The following is a 21,723-nucleotide window of genomic DNA, read 5'->3' on the forward strand; positions in this document are numbered from 1 at the left end:
CTGGATCAGTCCCATGGTGGCCTCCCAGCTGTCGGTCTGGGGTTCAAGAGCTCTCCTATGTTCAGATCAGCTGTCTCTGCTGGTTTTACCAGCCCATTCTTTGCCAATTTGCTCACCGCTCCTCTCTCTCTGTCACTTTGTTCCTTGTGTTCAGTTCAGTGATTAATTGTGTGTTTGCCTCTGCTTCCATCAGTCACAGGATGAAGGGTACAGGATGGTTATAGACATCAAGTTAATTATCAGGAATGGGTATTCGAGGTGGTCTCTCCACTATTGTTTAGCTTGCCAATTGGTGTCATCCCTTTAGATCACTAGAGGTCTCACTGGTGCCAGATCTGTCTTCTAACCTATGACTCCCTCTTCCCCCTATTCTACCTCCCACTCAACCTTCCTTTTCCCACATGACCTACTCTCTCTTCCTCTTCTCCCCTTCTCTTCTTCCCAATTCCCACCCCCCACCTCTCACCGTGTTTTCATTCTGTTCAGAAGACCTTGCTGCATTCCTCTTCTCTGCGGTACCATGCATATCTCTCTCGTGTTTCCCAGACTTCCTGTCAGTGGAAGTGCAGCTGGCACTATCCTGATCCATGTCTTAAATCCATATATGAGTGAGTACATACCATGTTTGTCTTTTTGTGACTGTTTGACCTCACTCAGGATGGTTTCTTCAAGATTCCATTGTTTTCGTCTGCTGAGTAATACTCCATTGTGCAAATGTAAAACATTTTCTCTATCCACTCTTCAGTTGATGGCCATCTAGGTTTCTTCCAGGTTCTGGCTATTACAAATAATGCTGCTATTTACGTAATGGAGCAGGTATCCTTGTTGTATGAATCTGATTATTTTGGGCATATTCCTAAGAGTGGAATTCCTGGGCATTGTGGTAGATTGATTCCCATTTTCCTGAGGACTCTCCATACTGATTTCCAAAGTGGCTGTACGAGTTGGCATTCCCACCAGCAGTGAGGAGTGTTCCGCTCTATCCACATCCTCTCCAGCATAAATTGTCTTCGGTGTTTTTTATTTTAGCCATTATGACAGGTGTAAGATGGTATCTCAGAGTTGTTTTGATTAGCACTTCCCTGATGGCTAATAATGTTGAGCACTTTCTTAAGTGCCCCTTGGCCATTTTAGCCTTCTGTATTGAGAATTCTCTATTTAGTTCTGTACCCCACCATTTAATTGGATTCTTTGGAGTTTTGGAGACTTGCTTCTTGAGTTCTTTTGGAGATTAGGCCTCTGTCAGATGTGGAGTTAGTGAATATCTTTTCCCATTCTGTGGGCTGCCTTCTTGTCTTGTTGACTGTGTCCTTTGCCTTACAGAAGCTTCTTAGTTTCTGGAGGTCCCATTTGTTAATTGTCAATCTCAGTGTCTGTGCCACTGGTGTTATGTTCAGGAAGTGGTCTCCTGTATCAACTTGTTGAAGAGTATCTTCCACTTACTCTTCTAAGTGTTTCAGTGTGTTTGGATTTATGTTGAGGTCTTTAATCCATTTGGAGTTAAGTTTTGTACAAGGGGATAGACATGGATCTATCTGCAGTCTTCTGCATACCAATACCCTGTTATGTCTGCACCATTTGTGGAAGATGCTTTCTTTTTTTCCATTGTATAATTTTAGCTTCTTTGTCAAAAATTAAGTGTTCATAGGTGTGTGTGTTAACATCGGGGTTTTCAATTCGCTTCCATTGGTATACCTTTCTATTTTTGTGCCAATACCAAGCTGTTTTCAGGACTATTGCTCTATAACTGAGCTTGAAGTCAGGTATAGTGATGCCTCTTGAAGTTCCTTTATTATATAGGGTTGATTTGGCTATCCTGGACCTTTTGTTTTTCCATATAAAGTTGATTATTATTCTTTCCAGGTCTGTGAAGAATTGTGCCGGAATTTTTATAGGGATTAAATTGCATCTGTAGACTGCTTTTGGCAAGATTGCCATTTTTATTATGATCATCCTTCCAATCCAAGATCATGGGAGATCTTTCCATTTTCTGGTATCCTCTTCAATTTCTTTCTCTAAAAACTTAAAGTTCTTGATATACAGGTCTTTACTTCCGTGGTTAACATTATTCCCAGATATTTGATGCAGTTTATGGCTGTTGTAAAAGGTGATGTTTCTCTGATTTCTTCCTCAGACACTTCATCATCTGTATATAATAGGGCCACTGATTTTTTTGAGTTTACCTTTTATACTGCCACTTTGCTGAGGCGTTTATCAGCTCTTGGTATTCCCTTGCGGAGTTTTTCGGGTCACCTATGTAAACTATCATATCATCTGCAATTAGTGAAACCTTGACTTCTTCTTTTCCTATTTGTAACCCCTTGATTTCCTTTTGTTGTCTTATTGCTGTAGCTAGAACTTCAAGTACAATATTGAAGAGATATGGAAAGAATGGACACCCTTGTCTTGTTCCTGATTTTAGAGGAAGTGAGTTTAGTTTCTCTCCATTCAGTTTGATGTTAGCTGTTGTTTTACTGTATATTGCTTTAATTATGTTCAGGTATGGTCCTGTTACCCCTGATCTCTCTTGGACCTTTATCATATTTGTTTCTCTGTTGCTTAGTGTGTTGTTGTATTGTCTCTTTCCCATCGTTTTTTCTAGTGGATGCAGAAAGAGCTCCTTACTGGTCTGGTGGTTAGGGGACCAGAGTTCCCTTTTGGTGGGTGTAAGCAATTCCAATACTCTGGTAGTTCTTCTATTCCTCAACCTAGTTCTGGTGTTGTTGGTGGAGAAGAAGCCCTGGAATCTGGGGTGTGTAGTCTCCCACCTGTTTATCTGGACCCTTTGGTGGAAGAGAAGCCAAGGATCTGGTGTGTGTGGCTCCTGCTGGCATTGGAGGCTCTGTGGAAGTCCCCAGCCACTGCTCCCCTGGACGTGCTGGTCCCCTGTTCGGGACCCGCTGGTTCCCTGGTCTCGTTGGTGGAAGAAAAGATATGGGATTTGGGTTGCTTGGCTCCCTCTGTGATGGGAGGCTCCTTGGGAGTCCCCAGGCATTGGAAGGCATGCCTTGATTACCTGGACCTGCTGGTTTCCTGGTCTCCTTGGTGGAACAGAAGACATGGATTCTGGGGTGCGTGGCTCCCGCTGGGATGGGAAGCTCTGTGGCAGTCCCCAGGCAATCCCCAGGCACTGGAATGCAGTTCTGGATGCAGGGCCTGTTTTTCCTGGTCCCACCGGACACACTAGTCCCTTGGTCTGGTTGGTCGAAGAGAAGATATGGGATCTGGGGGTGCGTGGCTCCCGGAGGTATGGGAAACTCTGTCAATGTCTTGTACTTATAATCACAAGAGGTGGCCAACCAAAACCTTAGCTAATGCAAAAAACAACCAAAATGCACAACAACTTGTTCACTTGCTAACCTAAGGAACCTTCTGTTTCCTGTCTTGCCTGCTGTTTCCTGTCCAACCTGCTGGAGAGGTGGCGTTCTTTCAGTGTAGAATTGATGTCCTCTGACTAACACTTGTTCCTCAGACATAGAAAGAAAATATGTAAATTAAAAATAATTTCATCTGAAGATAAATTTGTATTTGTGACGAGTGCTCTAGTGTATCATGGAATGTGTGCAAAAACCCACAGAGGAACAATAAAAACACTTTGGATAAGGCATTCAGTTCTCTGATCTGACCCCGTTTGAGTTAAGTAGCATGTAGTGGTTGTGTCTGTACCTGAAACCACACCCAAAGGGTGTGACCACCACTACATGTCAACTGGCAAAGCCAGATGTAACTACAGTAGCTTGAGTGATATTTCCAAGAAGTCCAAAATACATCCAAGAAGCCAAACCTAAGAACTCATGGTACAGACGAAGGAGCAGAAGAAAAAGTGAATGAAAACAACTGACTAAAATAGAGAGATTGTAGCAGAATACTTCCTAAATTTACAGATATAAGTAAGCTTCCAAATACAAGAGGTATGCCAAACTCCAAACAGACATAACAATGGCATATTACAACCAAGGTGCCAAATATACAAAGTAAAGAAACAATACTAAACAATACCAAAAGGAGCATGGAAAAAAAGAAAACAAATTACAAAGGCAGAAATATCATTATACCCCAGAATTTTCATCAGCAACCATGATGTCCAGAAGGGTATGGAATACAATTTCTCAAGCTCTGAAAGCAAACAACTCTGAGCTAAGAATTATGTAACCTGCTAAGGAATCTGTGGCGATATCCTCCTCCACACCTGTATCACTGACCATGCCCCTTTAGGAGCGGTCACAGGTGCGGACCTGACCAGTGATAAGGATTAGCTTTGGCCTGGGAGCTCTCTTGCTTTCTGCTCGGGTCCTTGAGAACATCTGGGTGACAAGGTCATCATCCTTGGATTGGGAACCCGCGGACATAACTTGTTTCTTGTGTGAGTGCGTTCTCCCGGAACGAGCTTCACTTCCCCTTACTGAGTCTAGAGGATCTTGATTCCCATGTGATAGGTATCTTCCAATACTGACGGAGAAATTAATTTTAAGACACAAAAACAAACAAGGCAAATCATGACTACTAAGTCAGTACTGCAGGACGTACTTAGGGGGAATAGTTTACAGGAACAAAGACGAATGGTAACCTGACTGCACATAAACAAACTAGATGCGGAGAAGAATCAACCATGCTCCTCCACATGCCAGCTCATCAAACCCACAAGACTACTGTGATAACAAGAAAAGAAATAACCAATATTCCAGGAAAACAGGGCACCACCCATCAAATTTATAGGAAACAGAAAACCTCAGCATATACTGAGCTTAAATGGAAATGGCTTCAAACATCACCAAAAATACATCAATTTGATGAGATTTAAAAAAAGAAAAAGAACAACCTATATTCTGTGTTCAACAAAAACAGTTAAACACACTTAGTAGGCATACCTAAAATTTCATTACGAAATAATTAAAAGCAAACTGCCAAGAAGCCAGAAACACAAGCAAGCTTCTGTAAACATTTGACTAAAATGGATGTGATTAAAAGGGGTACTACATATTAGCACTGGAAATAATTCATCCAGGAGATACAGGAATTATAAATCTTTATGCACAGCTTTGGATCCCAAACTTCAGAAGACAAACACCAAATGACAAAAGTCCATATAGGTACTGACACAATCATAATTTGGGACTTGAATACCCTACTCTCAAACTTATATAGATCTTCCCAACTAAAAACAAGTAAAGAAAATTCAGAGCTAAAATGTTCTAAGCATGATCTGGACTCAACAGACATATTCCACTTAACAGATAGTGAGTATACCATTTTCTCATATTGAACCTTCTCAAAATCTGTCACATCATAGGACAAAAATCACCACAAATGCAAAAAAACTCCAGATAGTTCCTTTTCTCCTGTGCTGGGTGGTGATAACTTCTGTCTGTTGGGAGCTAAGTCCTCCTCCTGGCTGTGCACCCTCAGGAATAGTCTACTCTGAGAGAAAAGAGGAAGAAATGTGCAGCTGTTACTGATAATTCCCTCAGTGTGTCAGTGGGCACATTCAAGGACCAGTTCTCCCTGTAGACGAGTTGAGCTCTGCTACCACTGAAGACACAGCCCTGCATTCCACTGCAGCAGACACAGTGAACTGGTTCCCTGTGTGCTCAGAAACATCCTCAATCTGAGGATGCTCAGGGCCAGCAGGGGGAACTGTAGACCCAGATTTCACCAGGAAAGAAACTGTACTAACTGTAAGAAACATCTGGAGACTGAGGGAGTCCTCTGAGACCCTAAGGTTTCTTGTCCTGACCACAAATAATTGCCGAGACTATGCAATACACATGATACAGCTACTGTGACTAGACTGTGAGTGTGAATTCAGCAAAAATTCTTTGTCAAGTAATATTGCACATACAAGTTCTAGTGATTACATGGGAACCTTATTGGAAGGACAAACATCCATTGGACATGCATGTAAGAAAGCCATACATTTTCTTTACACACGAGGTGTCAGACATCTAGTTGTCATCTTCACAGCCTTCAGCATCAGTACCTGAGATTCTATCTATAGCTTCTGTCCACTGGGGGGAGGGGTTTGCTCAGCTGGAATAGTTGATTGTGATCTGGGATCTCAGTCCTTGATGTTTCAGCCCCAGTGTTGAGCTCATGTAGCTCTGCTGTGGGCGACCAAGGTGTGATACAATGCCCTGTGCAGCCCCCAGCTCAGGGGAAGGAGAGAGGGAGAAGCTGGGGATAATCACAAAGTCTGTCTTTCACTGCATTTCGGATTTCATATCTCATTTTTTTCTGTGCATAGTTTTTTCCAAATGGAATGGATTTAGTCAAATTGGTACTACCAAGCCTTATATATGAACTTTGAGACTTGGGAAAAAATATCAGAAGAGCATATGTTAAATCCAGGTCATCCGTCTTCACACTCAGGGTTATCAAGTAGAGCCAATGAGACATCCTCACTCCTATATCACACCGCTGTCCCTCACACATGAGTTCTGACAATGATTCACATGATATCCTGATGTATGCGCTGCCTCCATCTGTTCACAGCTCTCTGGAGCTCAGCTGGGATCAACTTCATCATGGTCCTTTCTTGTGTTTAAAGGATGAGAATTCTTCAGTCTGGTGTGAGGCCCCAGGTGTATGTACTGCCCGGTCCTGGTGTAAAGATTTACTCCCAGAACATGTCATTGCTGGTTAAGAACATATTCAAAGTCAGCTATGTAGAATTTCATCTTACTCTGGAGACTCATGAGATTAATTGTGATTTCTCATAAGGGATTCACTTTCTTTCTAGAACCAGTTCTCTTCTGGTATGCTAGTGAAGGACTCCTCCAATGTGTTTATAGATAGAAATTATTGGACCAATGTGTAATTAGTTAATGAAACAAGAGAGGACATGAAGAGGGACAGAGACTTATTGGAAAGTCCCAAGAGGAAACAGTAGGGCACACTGGGTATAGATATTATGATACTATGTTTTATACATGGATTAAATTTAAAAATATAAAATATGTAATGCAAAAATGTCAGTTTTACATAGTTTTAGAATTTTCATGCTCATGTATTTTGCAATCTGTGTTATTTCTTCCCACAGTCTCTTCCCTTCATTTTCTCTCCCCTCCTACTTTACCTTTATTCTACTAGACAACTGACTTACACTTCATCATGTACTTTTATTCATAGCTGTATGTAAGCATGCGATATCTAATATCTACTGATGACAGTCTCATTTAATGTCTCATTTCTAAGATCACCTTAATTAATGCATTTTCATCCTAAATGATGTAAGTTTCATATTCCTTGTAGATGTATAAATTCTATTGAGTTATTTATATAAACATTTCTTCTTGGTGAGATACTCTGTTGACAGATACATAGTTTATTTCCATAATTTTATTATTGTGATATTGCTTCAGTAAACAAGCTGTTTACTTGATTTCTGAAGTATATATGCTTTTGTTCATTTGGAAGAATTTTTCAGTATACAATATGGTGGACAGGCAAATAATCATTGCATACATCTGAAAGGAGGCTGTAAATTTAGTACTCAGTAGGATTTAGATTTCCCATCACTGTCATCATCCTCACAGACACTGTAAATCAATCTGATAACCTTGTCCCAGGTGGAACCTCTGTCTCACGCCTGAAATTCTTTGAGACCTCAAGTTGTGATGTTATTTCCTCAGCATCACCGGAGAGCCCTGAGAGGATGTTATACCTATTCTCAGAGAGGATTAGGATGGGACCTCAGCATCATGTTGCCTGACACAGGTGTCCTCTATCTTCTGCTTCAGTGGACTAGGTCCTAATCTAAGAAGCTTCCTGCTCATGAATATGTAAATCAGGTGAGTGTATGGTGGTAAATACAGGCATGTCTACAACAATAACAGCATATGATCAGTGTCCTCTCCACAGTCACTGAGCACACAGGTCCTCGCCACGGGCTGGAGCTGGATCATCCTCTTCCTGGTGACAGCAGCTACAGGTAAGTGACTCAATGTTCCAGACTTGAGAACTGTTCATCCACTCAGGTGACAGTGACATCCACTCTGTTTTTCTCTCCATAGGTGTCCACTCCCAGATACAGCTGCAGCAGTCTGGGGCTGAGCTGGTGAGGCCTGGAGCCTCAGTGAAACTGTCCTGCAAGACTTCAGGCTACACCTTCACTAGCTACTATATGTACTTGGTGAAGCAGAAGCCTCGGCAGGGCCTGGAGTGGATTGGAAGAATTGATCCAGAAAATGATGAAACTAAATATGCTCAGAAGTTCCAGGGAAAAGCCACACTGACTGCAGACAAATCCTCCAGCACAGCCTACATGGAGCTCAGCAGCCTGACATCTGAGGACTCTGCAGTCTATTACTGTGCAAGATACACAGTGTTGCAACCACATCCTGAGTGTGTAAGAAACCCTGCAGGGGGGAAAACAGCCCTGGGACTGAGATTATAGAGAGGATCAGCCTGGAGATTTGCCCATAAATCATCACACTGAGTGTCCCTTTGTCACTTCCCAGACTTAGAGGGTTTTGTCAACTTTTCAAAAGGACTGCAGCCAAAGTCCGTGTGTATACTTGGGATGGGTACTGATCTGCTACCCAATGCTCAATAGATTCCCTAGGCCTCTTCACTGACACCCAGATTCAGGGGGTCTTGATCAGTCCCATGCTGGCTTCCCAGGCTAATGCCTGGGATTCAAGAGTTAACCTTTGTCTGGTCAGCTGTTTCTGGGGGTTAAACCATCCCAGTCTTAATCCCTTTGATCATCAGTCCTCCCTCTCTGTTACTGGCTTTCTTGAGTTCAGCTCAGTACTTAACTAAGGGAGTCTGCCTCTTCTTCGATCAGCCACTAAATAAAGTTTCTGTTTCCCAGACTCTCTGGCCATAGGATTGTAGGCTGGCACTCCCCAGATCTATGTCTAAAATCCATATATGAGAGAGTACATGCCATGTTTCTCTTTTTGTGACTGGGTTACCTCACTCAGGATGGTATCTTCTAGTGTCATCCATTTGCCTGCGAATCTCATGATTCCATTGTTTTTTTCTGCTGAATAGTACTCCATTGTGTAGATGTACCACATTTTCTCTATCCACTCTTCGGGTGAGGGACATCTAGGTTGCTTCCACGTTCTGGCAATTACAAATAAAGCTGCTATGAACATAGTGGAACAGACATCTTTGTTGTATGAATGGGCATCTTTTTGATATATGCCTAAGAGTGGAGTTGCTGGGTCTTGTGGTAGGTTTATTCCCATTTTTCTGAGGAATCTCCACACTGACTCCCATAGAACAATGTGAGGTGCACTCTCACCCTGAACTCTTGGGGAAGGGTCTAGGCCCTGACCTATATGAAATGACACACTATGCACACCCCCATGGAGGGCCTCACCCTCCCTGGAGAAATGAGGGGATAACGGGGGGGGAGGGCACGGGAGGAAGGGAGGGAATGGGAGAGGGACCTGGAACTGACTTGTGAAGCAACCTTGTTTCTTATCTAAATTTAAACTGGAAAATAAAATTAAAAAAAATCAAAAGGACTGCAGCAAATAAGTTAGGATGATTTCCATTGTCCTTAGACTACACCATACCTTGATCAGCTGTTTAACAGTGACTTCATCCATGTATGTTGTTCTTTTTTAAAAAAGCAAATATAGGGCAAACAGCAGCAATACATCATGATGCTCACAGCTCTTACATAGAAGGGTCTGCTATTGTTTCTGGAATAGCTGCAAATAGGCTATATATTAGATTATTCACATAAGAGTCAAATCAATAGAATGTGTGCTAATTAAAGCCTGTTTCATATTCCAATTTTGTTTGCTTAAGCAAGCAAAGGAAGTTTGTGGGAAGGGGTCACCATTTATTTTGGGGTAGTTGATACATGGATATAATGATAAGAAATCCCTCAGTTCCTGTAGAATTTCCATGAATGCATGTAAGGCAGGGAAAGGGCTTAGGACATTTGTAAGGGTGGATTAACATCCATTGTTAACAAGGAATATTAGATAAGAAGCAGCAGGGAGGGAGAGATGTGAGGGAGAGAGGGGGTAGAGAAAGACATAGACAGAGAAATAGAGAGACAGAAACATACACACACCCCCACACACATACACACACACACAATTATGAGTGGATATGCATGGGGAATATCTGGCAATAGTTTGATGGGTGATATGATAAAACATATTGCATGAAAAAAACAGTAAATTTTATAAATTTCTCCATGGTTTTATTAAAATAAAAAATCTCATGCACAAATATTAAAGAACAAAAAGGAACCTGAACTGAATCACAAGATGAACATGGTATGTACTCACTCATATGTGCATTTTAGGCATGGATTAGGAGAGTTCCAGTCTACAATACGACTGCAAGAGAGTCAGGGACACAGAACTTTTAACCAATCACTGATGGAAGCAGAGGCAGACTCCCACAGCTAAACACTGAGCTGAACACAAGGAACCCAGTGACAGGGAGGGAGGACTGAGGAGCATAGAGTCTAGACTGGGCTTGTTTAACCCCCAGAAATAGCTGACCTGAGAAAGAGGGGCTCTTGAACCCCAGACTGATGGCTGTGAATCCAGATGGGACTGATCCAGACCCCCTGAATGTGGATGTCAGTGAGGAGGCGTAGGCAATCTATGGGGCCTTTGGTAGTAGGTCAACATTTATTCCTGGCATACAAGTGGACTTTGGGTGTCCGTCTCAAACTGAGGATGCTTTCTCAGCCTGGTTTATTGAAGGAGGACCTAGGACCTGCATTGAATGAAATGACTGATTATGGATATGCCACATGGAGGACCTCACCGTCCCTGGGGAAATGAGTGGGGATTAGGGGAATGGGGATGGCAGGTTTTTTGGGAGGGCACGGAAGGAGGGAAAGAGAGGGATAGTGAGCTGTGATTGACATGTGATGCAACCGTTTTTCTAATTTCAAATTAAACTAAAGCAATAAAAGAATAAAAATAACATTGAGTTCATTTACTTTTGTCAGAGCCTGTGAAGTAGCTGAATGTGTAAAGGTGTCTCCTGGCAAACATAGCAACATCAGTTTGATTGCCTGGACACACATGATAGAATACAGGAAGAGAATTCCATAAGTTTTCCCCTGAAGGATCAGAAAAACACCTTAGTGTGTGTCTGTCCTGTTCATACCACTAAAGATAGTAAAACAGTTTTTAAAACTATTACATGGATGGAGAGAAACTCCTGAGGACCCACACACAGCTGAGAATCCATTTTCCTTGATGACTAATAGGGAAAATATGATGAGTTTTATTTGGAAGACTTCTGGAGGTTTCTGGTATATTACTGAGGGATTCCACATGTGTGTATATAGATAGAGACTGTTGGACTCACCCTGTTATTAGTTAATTAAATAAAAGAGGTCATGAAGCACAACAGAGATATATGGAAAGGTCACAAGTTGAACCAGTATGGCATAATTGATATAGATATGTTCATATTATATTTTATACATGGATTAAATTTTCAAAAACATGAAATGTAAAAATAGCAATTTTACATATTTTTCAAATGTTCATACACATGTATTTCATACACAATTATATTTTCCCATAATCACTACCCTTCATTTTTGCCCTCCTATTTTGCATTTAGTCTTCTAGACAATCACACTTGTACATCATCATTTATTTTATTCAAAGTTGTATATGACCATGCAATATCTGAAAACTATTGATATTACTGTCATATAAGGTTTGATTTCTGAGATTGGTTTAATACATTTACCTCTAGCAGTATCCATTTTCCAGTAACTGATGTAATTTCCATATTTCTTGTGGATGAAAAATTTCTGTTGTGCTGTTTAAAGTAACATCTGGATGAGATCCTCTGTTGACAGATAATGAAGCTCATTTCCAAAATTATTCATTGTGATGTTGTTGCTATAATCATTGTTGTGCTAATGGTTGCTTTGGTTAGTTTGGGAGAGTTTTTTAGTGTATGGTCTATTGTAAACTCATATATTAATTGCATATATCTGAAAGGAGGCTGTAACTTCCAAACTCAGCATGTTGTAAATTTCTCATCACTGTTTCCGTCATCACAGCCACCATCTGTAAATCAGTCTGATAGCCTTGACACTTATTGGAGTCACTGTCTCCAACCTGAAATCTATGGATATTTTGGGTCCTGATGTTACAAACTAAGCTTCTGTAGAGGGCCTAGGGAAGGATGCTATACATATCCTCAGAGAGGTTTAGGAATGGAACCTCAGGATTCTGCTCTCTAACCTAGGTCTCCTCTAGCTTCCTCTCCAGGCAGACTAGGTCCTTATGTATGAAGTACACTGTTCATGAATATGAAAATTACCTGACTCTATTATGGTAAATACAAGGACATCCACAACTCAGCACAGAATAAGGTCATTGTCTTCTCCATAGTTACAGAAGACACACATCCTCATCATGGAATGGAGGTGGACTATTCTCTTTCTTGTGTCAGTAACTACAGGTAAAGGATTTTCTAGTTCCTAAATGGAGGAAGGAACAGGGACTGAGGTGACAAAGATATACACTGCTCCTTTTTCTCCACAGGTGTGCACTCCCAGGTCCAGCTGCAACGATCTGGTCCTCAGCTGGTGAAGCCTGGGTCCTCAGTGAAGCTGTCCTGCAAGGCTTCAGGGTACACCTTCACTGAATACTCTATGGACTGGGTGAAGCAGAAGCCTGGACAAGGCCTGGAGTGGATTGGAGCTATTAATCCTGACTATGATGCTGCTGGATACAATCAGAAGTTCCAGGGCAAGGCCAAACTGACTGCAGACAAATCCTCCAGCACAGTCTACATGGAGCTCAGCAGTCTGACATCTGAGGACTCTGCCATCTATTACTGTACAAGAGACACAGTGTTGCAACCACATCCTGAGTGTGTGAGAAACCTGGCTGATCAGGAAACTGCCCTGGGACAGAGATGACAGAGAACATCATCTTGTGGACTCCCTCAGAAATAAGCAATATGAATGTGTGTATGTCTGTCTCCTCCCCAAATACCTATATTGTTTTTGTGAACTTTACAAAGGGCATCCAAGTACAAAGTGGTGTTAAGTTACTATGCTTCTAGAGTACATCATGTCTTGACAAATTCATGTCCAGGGACTGACTGCATTTAAATGATTCTTCTTTAATAAAACAATATAAAAGGGAAGACTGTGATGATGACTTATGATGAAAATAAATCTGAATTTTGAGTGATGGAAAATTTTGTAGCAAGAGCTGAGAATAAATTATAAACACATTTGACCTGTCAATTCCTAATCACCATTATATGGGCAAATTAAAAACTCCTTAATTTTTAAATCATAAGTGACCTCAAGTTATATTGTTGACTTTGGCTGTTTGATCCAGCAGAAGTTTCCATGCCTTAGAATGTAACAGATATTTATATCAAAATGCACCGTTACTTAATTATAATTCCTGTAAGATGTACAAATGTATCATTAAATTACTTTTCACACAACTCATTCATCAACATGGTCTTCCCAGTCAATGTACCCAGCTCTACAGTAGCAGGTCTTTACAGAACACGAACCTACTTTGTTAGAGCATCAACTCTTACAGTGCTTTGGAATCCTGATGGTCATCCTCAATCTATAGAGTATTTCGTTTTCAACAAATGCGTGAGTAACAGCCAGCATGGAGACCAATGAAACTTGTTTATTCCCAGTGTTTGAATCAGTGTGATATCTCATATTTCAGAATATTAATTTTGGAAGTTCCTAAAGTATATGTCATCTCCCATACTTGATATGTATACATTCATTTGAGGAATGCATTGTGACTGGCATGGATCCCCTTGGCCAATTCTATGTTAGAATTATAGAAAACTATTGTGAATCTAATTTACTACTTGACACAGCAGTAAAGTATCCTTCTATAGTCCACCAAGTTGGGCGCAGTGATGGACTAGATGGCAGGAAATCCTTCCCCTCCTGCCTCTGACTGAATGGGATTCTCTGATGTACCGGGAATGTGTCTGTTAGTGACTGTGAAAACTTGACTTCAGGTCTTAGCTGCTTTCTGCTGGAGAATCACTTTGAAGCCAACTTTAGTCACTTGCTGTATGCAAACAAGTGTGAATCAGTGTGGCAGTTCCACAGGAGGCTGGGAATAGATCTACCCAACCATCAAATTCACCACTCTTGGCCATATACTATTTACATCCTACTAGAGACACTTGCTCAGACATGGTCACTGCTGTTGTATTCATAATAGCCAAAATTAGAAACATCGTAGATACCTGTCAATACTGAAAATAGAAAAAGAAAATGTGGTAAAATCACTGTAAATGCTTAGATCTATACCCTTGACATGCCTACAAGACAGGTTGAAGAAACTAGCAGTAACATGATTCCAATGATATTCTGCTATATCCATAGGCCAGCCATCATAAGATAACTTCATGAAATATAGAGGAATACAGAGACTAACTGGAGAATGTGCCAAAGTGCGAGACAGTGGAATATGCAATGTGATGTCTCCTTCAAATCTGTCCACACAGTGCTTATGAACACGTGCTAAGGAGTATGCTCACATATTATAAATTCCAGAGGGAATGGAGGACACCAAGGAGACAAAGCTTTCCTGACAGAACAGGGTTGATGTTGATATGAACTCACTGATGTTGTTACTTAAGAAAAGTGGCATTCGTAAGAAAGACAGCATGCAACAGGGTTCAAGGCGAGGATTTTATTAAAGAAAGAAATCATTAAAAAGGCGAAAGAAAATGGGAGACAGGCCATGAATACAGGAACAGCAGTAAATAGGAGAAATGAAAGAGGGTGGATTAAAGAGAGGGAACTGACAGAGAGAAGGAGAGAAAGCAATAGAGAGAAGGATGGGAGGTGGACAGGGCCCTTTTAACGGGGAACATAGTCAATGTGCATAGTTACTGCTCTTAATGGATGCAGTTGAGGGTGTTTCCTGTCAGAACCCCAAGGACAGACCAGTACTGATGCTGAATGCTAACATCTGAGACTCTGTGACAGGAGAGTCTAAACCAGATGGAGTCCCAAAGCTTAGCTTGGAAGTGGACACAAGGCACTGGCTATAATCCAGAAGCTATCTTCAAGTGTTAGCTTGCGCAAAAAGACAAAATATTTTTTTATGGATGGTGTCTCACTTGGTATATAAACTACTCTTAAGGAAAGTCCTGTCCATAGAATAGATGGCTGACAGATAATGATCTCATTTATGTTCCTGGATATCCTTTGTCTCATAATGTTTCTCAGGATTTTTCCTCTGACAAGATTTATATGTATGATTTGGTTTCTATTTCTGTATTTTATTGGATCTTTTCATGTCCAAACTTGGCACTCTGTGTATAATTTTTCCTATGCTTTTTTGGTAACTTTTACTTTGATTTTTAATTCTGTTTAAGTTTGATGTATCTACTTTATCTCATTGCTTCAGGTTCTTTTGCATTTTCTAATGAAAGATAAAAGTGGAGTATATTTGTATGGGAAAAGAGTTGGGTTATGGTTGCAGGATTTGGGTGTAGTTATACAGTAAGTATATTGCACCCAGACTTTTCATTAAATGGTTAAGAACCACACAACCACTTTTAGATTTTAGAATTTCAGCATAATGGGGGAGAATGCTGATATTTTATCATGAGACATTCACTTTCTGTCCATCGGCCGGATGATGTTTGCTGTTCACATTCTAGATACCACCTCTGGTAGCAGACTTTACACATCAACTAAATGCATGTTTAGTGGCTGCTCTAATCTATGCATATCTTGAATCCAATTGCTTACATCATCAACATATAACATGCTCCCCTCAAAGGAATTTCAGAACTGTACCATCATTTTCAGTCCAAGTGCTTGAGAATTTCTGAAGATGAATTGGTAGTACAGGTTATCTAAACACATGTTCTATATAAAGTGTTTCCACCTCACATGTCACAGTGATGAACAGGAAGACTGACACATGTCTGCAGCACTGACTGGAAATATATTAAATAGACCCTTATGTTAATTATATCTGAGTTTTGGAATTCTGAATGTTATTAATTAGTTAAGAGAAATGGTCTGAGTGCATGAGTTAATCTGATACAACTTTATAGTAGTTTTTTTCAAATTTTAAGCCCTTATTGGCAGGGAGAGCTAATGTACATTTATATGTGGTTTTGTTATATTAAGTTAAATCCCTACATTTTAATTTTTGTACTGCATAGTCCATACTTGTCCTCATGTTTTCTTTTGCCATGGAACCTGAAACATTTCAGGTATATCTGAAAAATTTGGGAAATATGTCTATATCCACTGAAGGTCATATCATGGAATTCAGAAAGAAGACCACACTATTATGCCCTCCATGAAGAAGGCATCTGAAACACCACATCAGTGTGTCTGCTTAGAAATGAAGTTCTCTCTTCAGATAATATATTGCCTGCCTTCCATATATCCATGAATCAGAGGTCCGTGCATCTCTGACTCTCTGTCCCCTTCATCCAAACTTGACGATTTTGTTTCTGTATCATCCAAACCAGGATCATTTCCATTTGATCACCAGACTTGACTTTGTTTACTTTCCTTGATCCTCAGTGCACAGCCTCACCCTTAATTATTTTAACACATAGCCAATATGAGATGACTGCAGCAATCCTTTGATAATCAACACCCTCTTCTCCAGTTCTTGAGGCTGAACTTCACAATAAGCTCTGAAGGAAGTGAAATGAACATACTTGCTTAAAGGTACAAAACACAATGAAGCATCATAAACAACCATAAACCAAGACCCATCACCAAGAAACCAGTTCCCTCTTGAGGGAATTCAAAATTTCAGAAATGGCTGAAATATCTCAGAAAGAATTGGAAGTCTTACTATTCAAAAGAACTAATAACCACAGAGTTAATTAACAGACACCATAATAACAAAAATCTATGTGGGGCCTTGACAGGATGACCTCCAAAATGAGTGAAACATTTAATAAATGTATTAATCAATTTAGTAAAGCTCAAAATTTGGAGGGAGGGCAGCAAGGAGATTGAACAGTGAAAAATCATTATGCAAAAATGCTTGAAATGAAGGAGATAGTCAGCCAAATAAAAACCACAGCAGAGATCATCTTTAACATTGAAAACCATGCAGAACGAATTTCATTGATGTAAGATGAAGTTAAATAAATAATATGAACATTTATAAAGAAAAAACTAAGTAGCATGTAGTGGTTGTGTCTGTACCTGAAACCACACCCAAAGGATGTGACCCCCACTATAAGTTCACTGGCAAGTCCAGATGTAACTACAGTAGCATGAGTGATATTTCCAAGAAGCAGAACACTTCTCAAATTTACACAAAGACGTAGGCTTCCAAATACAAGAGGTATGTTGAACTCCAAACATACATAATCATGGCATATTACAACCAGGGTGCCAAATATACAAAGTAATGAAACAATACTAAACAATACCAAAAGAAGTATGAAAAAAAGAAAACAACTCTCAAAGGCAGAAATATCAGAATACCCTAGAATTTTCATCAGCAACCATGAAGGCCAGAAGGGTATGGAATACAATTTTTCAAGCTCTGAAAGCAAGCAACGCTGGGCCAAGAATTGTATAACCTGCTAAGGTATCTGTGGTGACATCCTCCTCCACACCTGTATCACTGACCATGGCCCTTTAGGCATGGTCACGGGTGTGGATTTGAACGGTGATAAGGATTAGCTTTAGGGCTGGGAGATCTCTCGATTTCTGCTCGGGTCCTGGAGAAAATCTGTGTGACAGGGTCACCATCCTTGGATTGGGAACCTGCGGCAGTAATTTGTTTCTTGTGAGAGTGCGTTCTCCCTGAACAAGCTTCACTTCACCAGTACTGAGTCTCGTGAATCTTGATTCCTATGTGATAGGTATCTTTCAATACTGACAGAGAAATTAATTTTAAGACACAAACACAAACAAGGCATCATGACTACTAAGTCAGTACTGCAGGACATACTTAGTGCGAATAGTTTTCAGGAACAGAGACAAATTGTAACAAACTAGAAGCAGAGAAGAATCAACCATGCTCCTCCACACAGCAGCTCATTAAACCCTCAAGACTAATGTGGTAACAAGTAAAGACAAACTAATATTCCAGGAAAACAGGACACCACCCAAAAAATTTATAGGAAACAGCAAACCTCATTATATACTGAACTTAAATGTAAATGGCCACAAACGTCACCAAAAAAGATACAACAAATTGATGAAATTAAAAAAAAAGAAATAGAACCACCTATACTCTGTGTTCAAGAAACACAGTTAAACACATTTAGTAGGCATACAAAAAAATTTCATTATGAAAGAATTGAAAGAAAACTGCCAAGAAACCAGAAACACAAGCAGGCTTCTGTAAACATTTGACTAAAATGGATGTGATTAAAAGGGGTGCTACATATTAGCCCTGGAAAAAATTCCTCCAGGAGATACAGCAATTATAAATCTTTATGCACATCTTTGGATCACAAACTTCATAAGACAAACACCAAATGAAAAAGTCCACATAGGTACCGACACAATCATAATTTGGGACTTTAATACCCTACTCTCAAATTTAGATAGGTCTTCCAAACTAAAAACAAATAAAGAAAATTCGGAGCTAAAATGATCTAAGGATGAATTGGACTCAACAAACATATTTCACCTAACAGATAGGGAGTATCCATTTTCTCATATGGAAACTTCTCAAAATATATCACATTATAGGACATAAATCACAATAATTGCAAAAAATTCCAGATAGTTCCTTTTTTCCTCTGCTGGGTGATGATAACTTCTGGCTGTTGGGAGCTAAGTCCTCCTCCTGGCTATGCACCCTCAGGAAGAGCCTACTCTGAGCTAAAAGAGGACATAGTGTGCAGCTGTCACTGAGAATTCCCTTAGTGTGTCAGTGGATGCATTCAAGGACCAGTTCTCCCTGAAGTCGAGTTTAGCTCTGCTACCACTGAAGACACAGCCCTGCATTCCACTGCAGCAGACACAGTGAGCAGGTTCCCTGTGTGCTCAGAAAATTCCTCAATCTGAGGATGCTCAGGACCAGCAGGGGGAGCTGTAGACTCAACTTTCACCAGGAAAGCAACTGTACTAACTGTAAGAAACATCTGGAGACTGAGGGAGTCCTCTGAGACCCTAAGGTTTCCTGTCCTGACCTCAAATAACTGCCGAGACCACCCAGTACATGTGATGCTGCTACTTTGACCAGACTCTGAGTGTGAATTCAGCAAAAATTCTTTGTTAAGTAATATTTCACATGCAAGTTCTAGTGTTTACAGGGGAACTTTATTGGAAGGACAAGCATCCATTGTACTTACATATAAGATGGTCAAACATTTTCAAACATAAGTTGTCAGACATCCAGTCATCTTAATCACAGCCATCAGCATCATCATCTGTAAGTCTATCTGTAACAACTTTCCACTGTCAGGAGGTTTTTTCTCAACTGCAGTATATGACTGTGACCGGGGATCTCATTCCTTGATGTTTCAGCACCAGTGTTGAGGCCATGTAGCTCTGCTGTTGGAGAACTGGTCCCAAGGTGTGACACACACACTGGTCAGGGGAAGGAGAGAGGGAGAAGCTGGGGTAATCACACAGTCTGTCCTTCACTGCATTTAGCATTTCATGTCTCATATTTTTCTGTGAAATTTTTTTTCTAAAAGGAATGGTTTTATGTCAAATTGATAATATCAAGTCTCTTATATGATCGCTGAGACTTGGGAAAAATATCAGAAGAGCGTACATTAAATCTAGATAGTCCCTGTTCCCACTCAGGACCAGAAAGTAGAGACAACGAGACATCCTCACTCCTACATCACACAGCTGTTCCTCAAACATGCATTCTGAAAATGTTTCATATGGCATCCTGATGCACAGGGCCGCCTCCACCTGTTCATAGTTGTCTGGAACTCAGCTAGGATCTGTTTCATTATGGTGAATTATTGTGTTTAAAGTCCTCCAGTCCGGTGTGACGTCCCAGGTGTATGTACTGCACCTGTCCTATGTAGAATTTCATCTTACTATGGAGACTCATGAGATTAATGGTGATTTCTCATAAATGATTCGCTTTCTTTCTAGAACCAGTTTCTTTCTGGTATACTAGTGAAGGACTCCTCCTATGTGTTTTTGGATAGAAATGACTGAACCAATGTGTTGTTATTAAATGAAACAAGAGAGGACATGAAGAGGGACAGAGAATTATAGGAAAGTCCCAAGAGGAAACAGTGGGGCACACTGGGTATAGATATTATCATACTATGTCTTATACATGGATTAAATTTTAAAAATATAAAATATGTAATGTAAAAATATCAATTTTACATAGTTTTAGAATTTACATACTGATGTATTTTTTACTCTGTGTTATTTCTCCCATAATCTCTTCTCTTCATTTTCTCTCCCCTCCTACTTTACCTTTATTCTACTAGACAACTCATTTACACATCATCTTTTATTTTTATTCCTAGCTGTTATCATGCGATATCTAAAAACTACTGATATGAGTCTCATTTAACATTTGATTTCTAAGATCACCTTAATCAATGCATTTATCTCTAGTTCCATCCTAAATGATGTAAGTTTCATTTTCCTTGAATATGTATAACTTCTGTTGTGTTGTTTATGTAAACATTTCTTCTTGATGAGATCATGTGTTGATGATACATATTTTATTTCCATAATTTTATTATTGTGATATTGCTTCAGTAATCAAGATGTTTACATGATTTCTGGAGTATATTTGCTTTTGTTCATTTGGGAGAGGTTTTCAATATACAATCTGGTGGATAGGCACATAGTCATAGCATATATATGAAAGGAGGCTGTAAATTTAATACTCAGTAGGTTTTAAATTTCCCATCACCGTCATCAACATCACAGCCTCTCTCAGTAAATCATTCTGATAACCTTGTCCCAGGTGGAACCACTGTCTCAGGCCTGAAATCCTTTGAGAACTTAGGTCATGATGTTACTTCCTCAGCATCATCTGAGGTCCCTGGGAAGAAGGATTCTATACATATTCTCAGAGAGGATCAGCACAGGATCTCAGCATCCTGCTGCCTGACACAGGTGTCCTCTATCTTCTGCTTCAGCTGGACTATGTCCTTATCTAAGAAGCTCCCTGCTCATGAATATGTAAATCTTGTGAGTCTATGGTGGTAAATACAGGAATGTCCACACCAACAACAACATATGATCAGTGTCCTCTCCACAGTCACTGAGCACACAGGTCCTCACCATGGGATGGAGCTGGATCATCCTCTTCCTGGTGACAGCAGCTACAAGTAAGTGACTCAATGTTCCAGACTTGAGGACTGTTCATCCACTCAGGCAACAGTGACATCCAATCTGTTTTTCTCTCCACAGGTGTCCACTCGCAGATACAGCTGCAGCAGTCTGGGGCTGAGCTGGTGAGGCCTGGAGCCTCAGTGAAACTGTCCTGCAAGGCTTCAGGCTACACCTTCACTAGCTACTATATAAGCTGGGTGAAGCAGAGGCCTGGGCAGGGCCTGGAGTGGATTGGAAGAATTGATCCAGAAGATGATGAAACTAAATATGCACAGAAGTTCCAGGGCAAGGCCACACTGACTACAGACAAATCCTCCAGCACAGCCTACATGGAGCTCAGCAGTCTGACATCTGAGGATTCTGCAGTCTATTACTGTGCAAGAGACACAGTGTTGCAACCACATCCTGAGTGTGTCAAAAACCCTGCAGAAGGAGGAAACTGCCCTGGGACTGAGATGATAGAGAGGAAAAGCCTGGAGATTTGCCCATAA

At 40.5% G+C, this 21,723-nt stretch overlaps 3 gene segments (V, D, J or C); all 3 read left to right on the top strand.

Moving 5' to 3' along the window:
- The first annotated feature begins 807 nt into the window (after positions 1 to 807).
- Positions 808 to 8,392, top strand: LOC101832007. The segment is given in 3 exon segments: positions 808 to 816; positions 7,858 to 7,927; positions 8,010 to 8,392. Coding segments are annotated over 3 exon segments (462 nt in total).
- Positions 8,393 to 12,368: 3,976 nt separating this feature from the next.
- Positions 12,369 to 12,877, top strand: LOC121139524. The segment is given in 2 exon segments: positions 12,369 to 12,414; positions 12,498 to 12,877. Coding segments are annotated over 2 exon segments (426 nt in total).
- An 8,200-nt stretch (positions 12,878 to 21,077) lies between these two features.
- Positions 21,078 to 21,723, top strand: LOC121139525. The segment is given in 2 exon segments: positions 21,078 to 21,228; positions 21,311 to 21,723. Coding segments are annotated over 2 exon segments (459 nt in total).

This window comes from Mesocricetus auratus, unplaced genomic scaffold, assembly GCF_017639785.1.
Source record: "Mesocricetus auratus isolate SY011 unplaced genomic scaffold, BCM_Maur_2.0 Super-Scaffold_15014, whole genome shotgun sequence".
Lineage (NCBI taxonomy): Eukaryota > Metazoa > Chordata > Mammalia > Rodentia > Cricetidae > Mesocricetus > Mesocricetus auratus.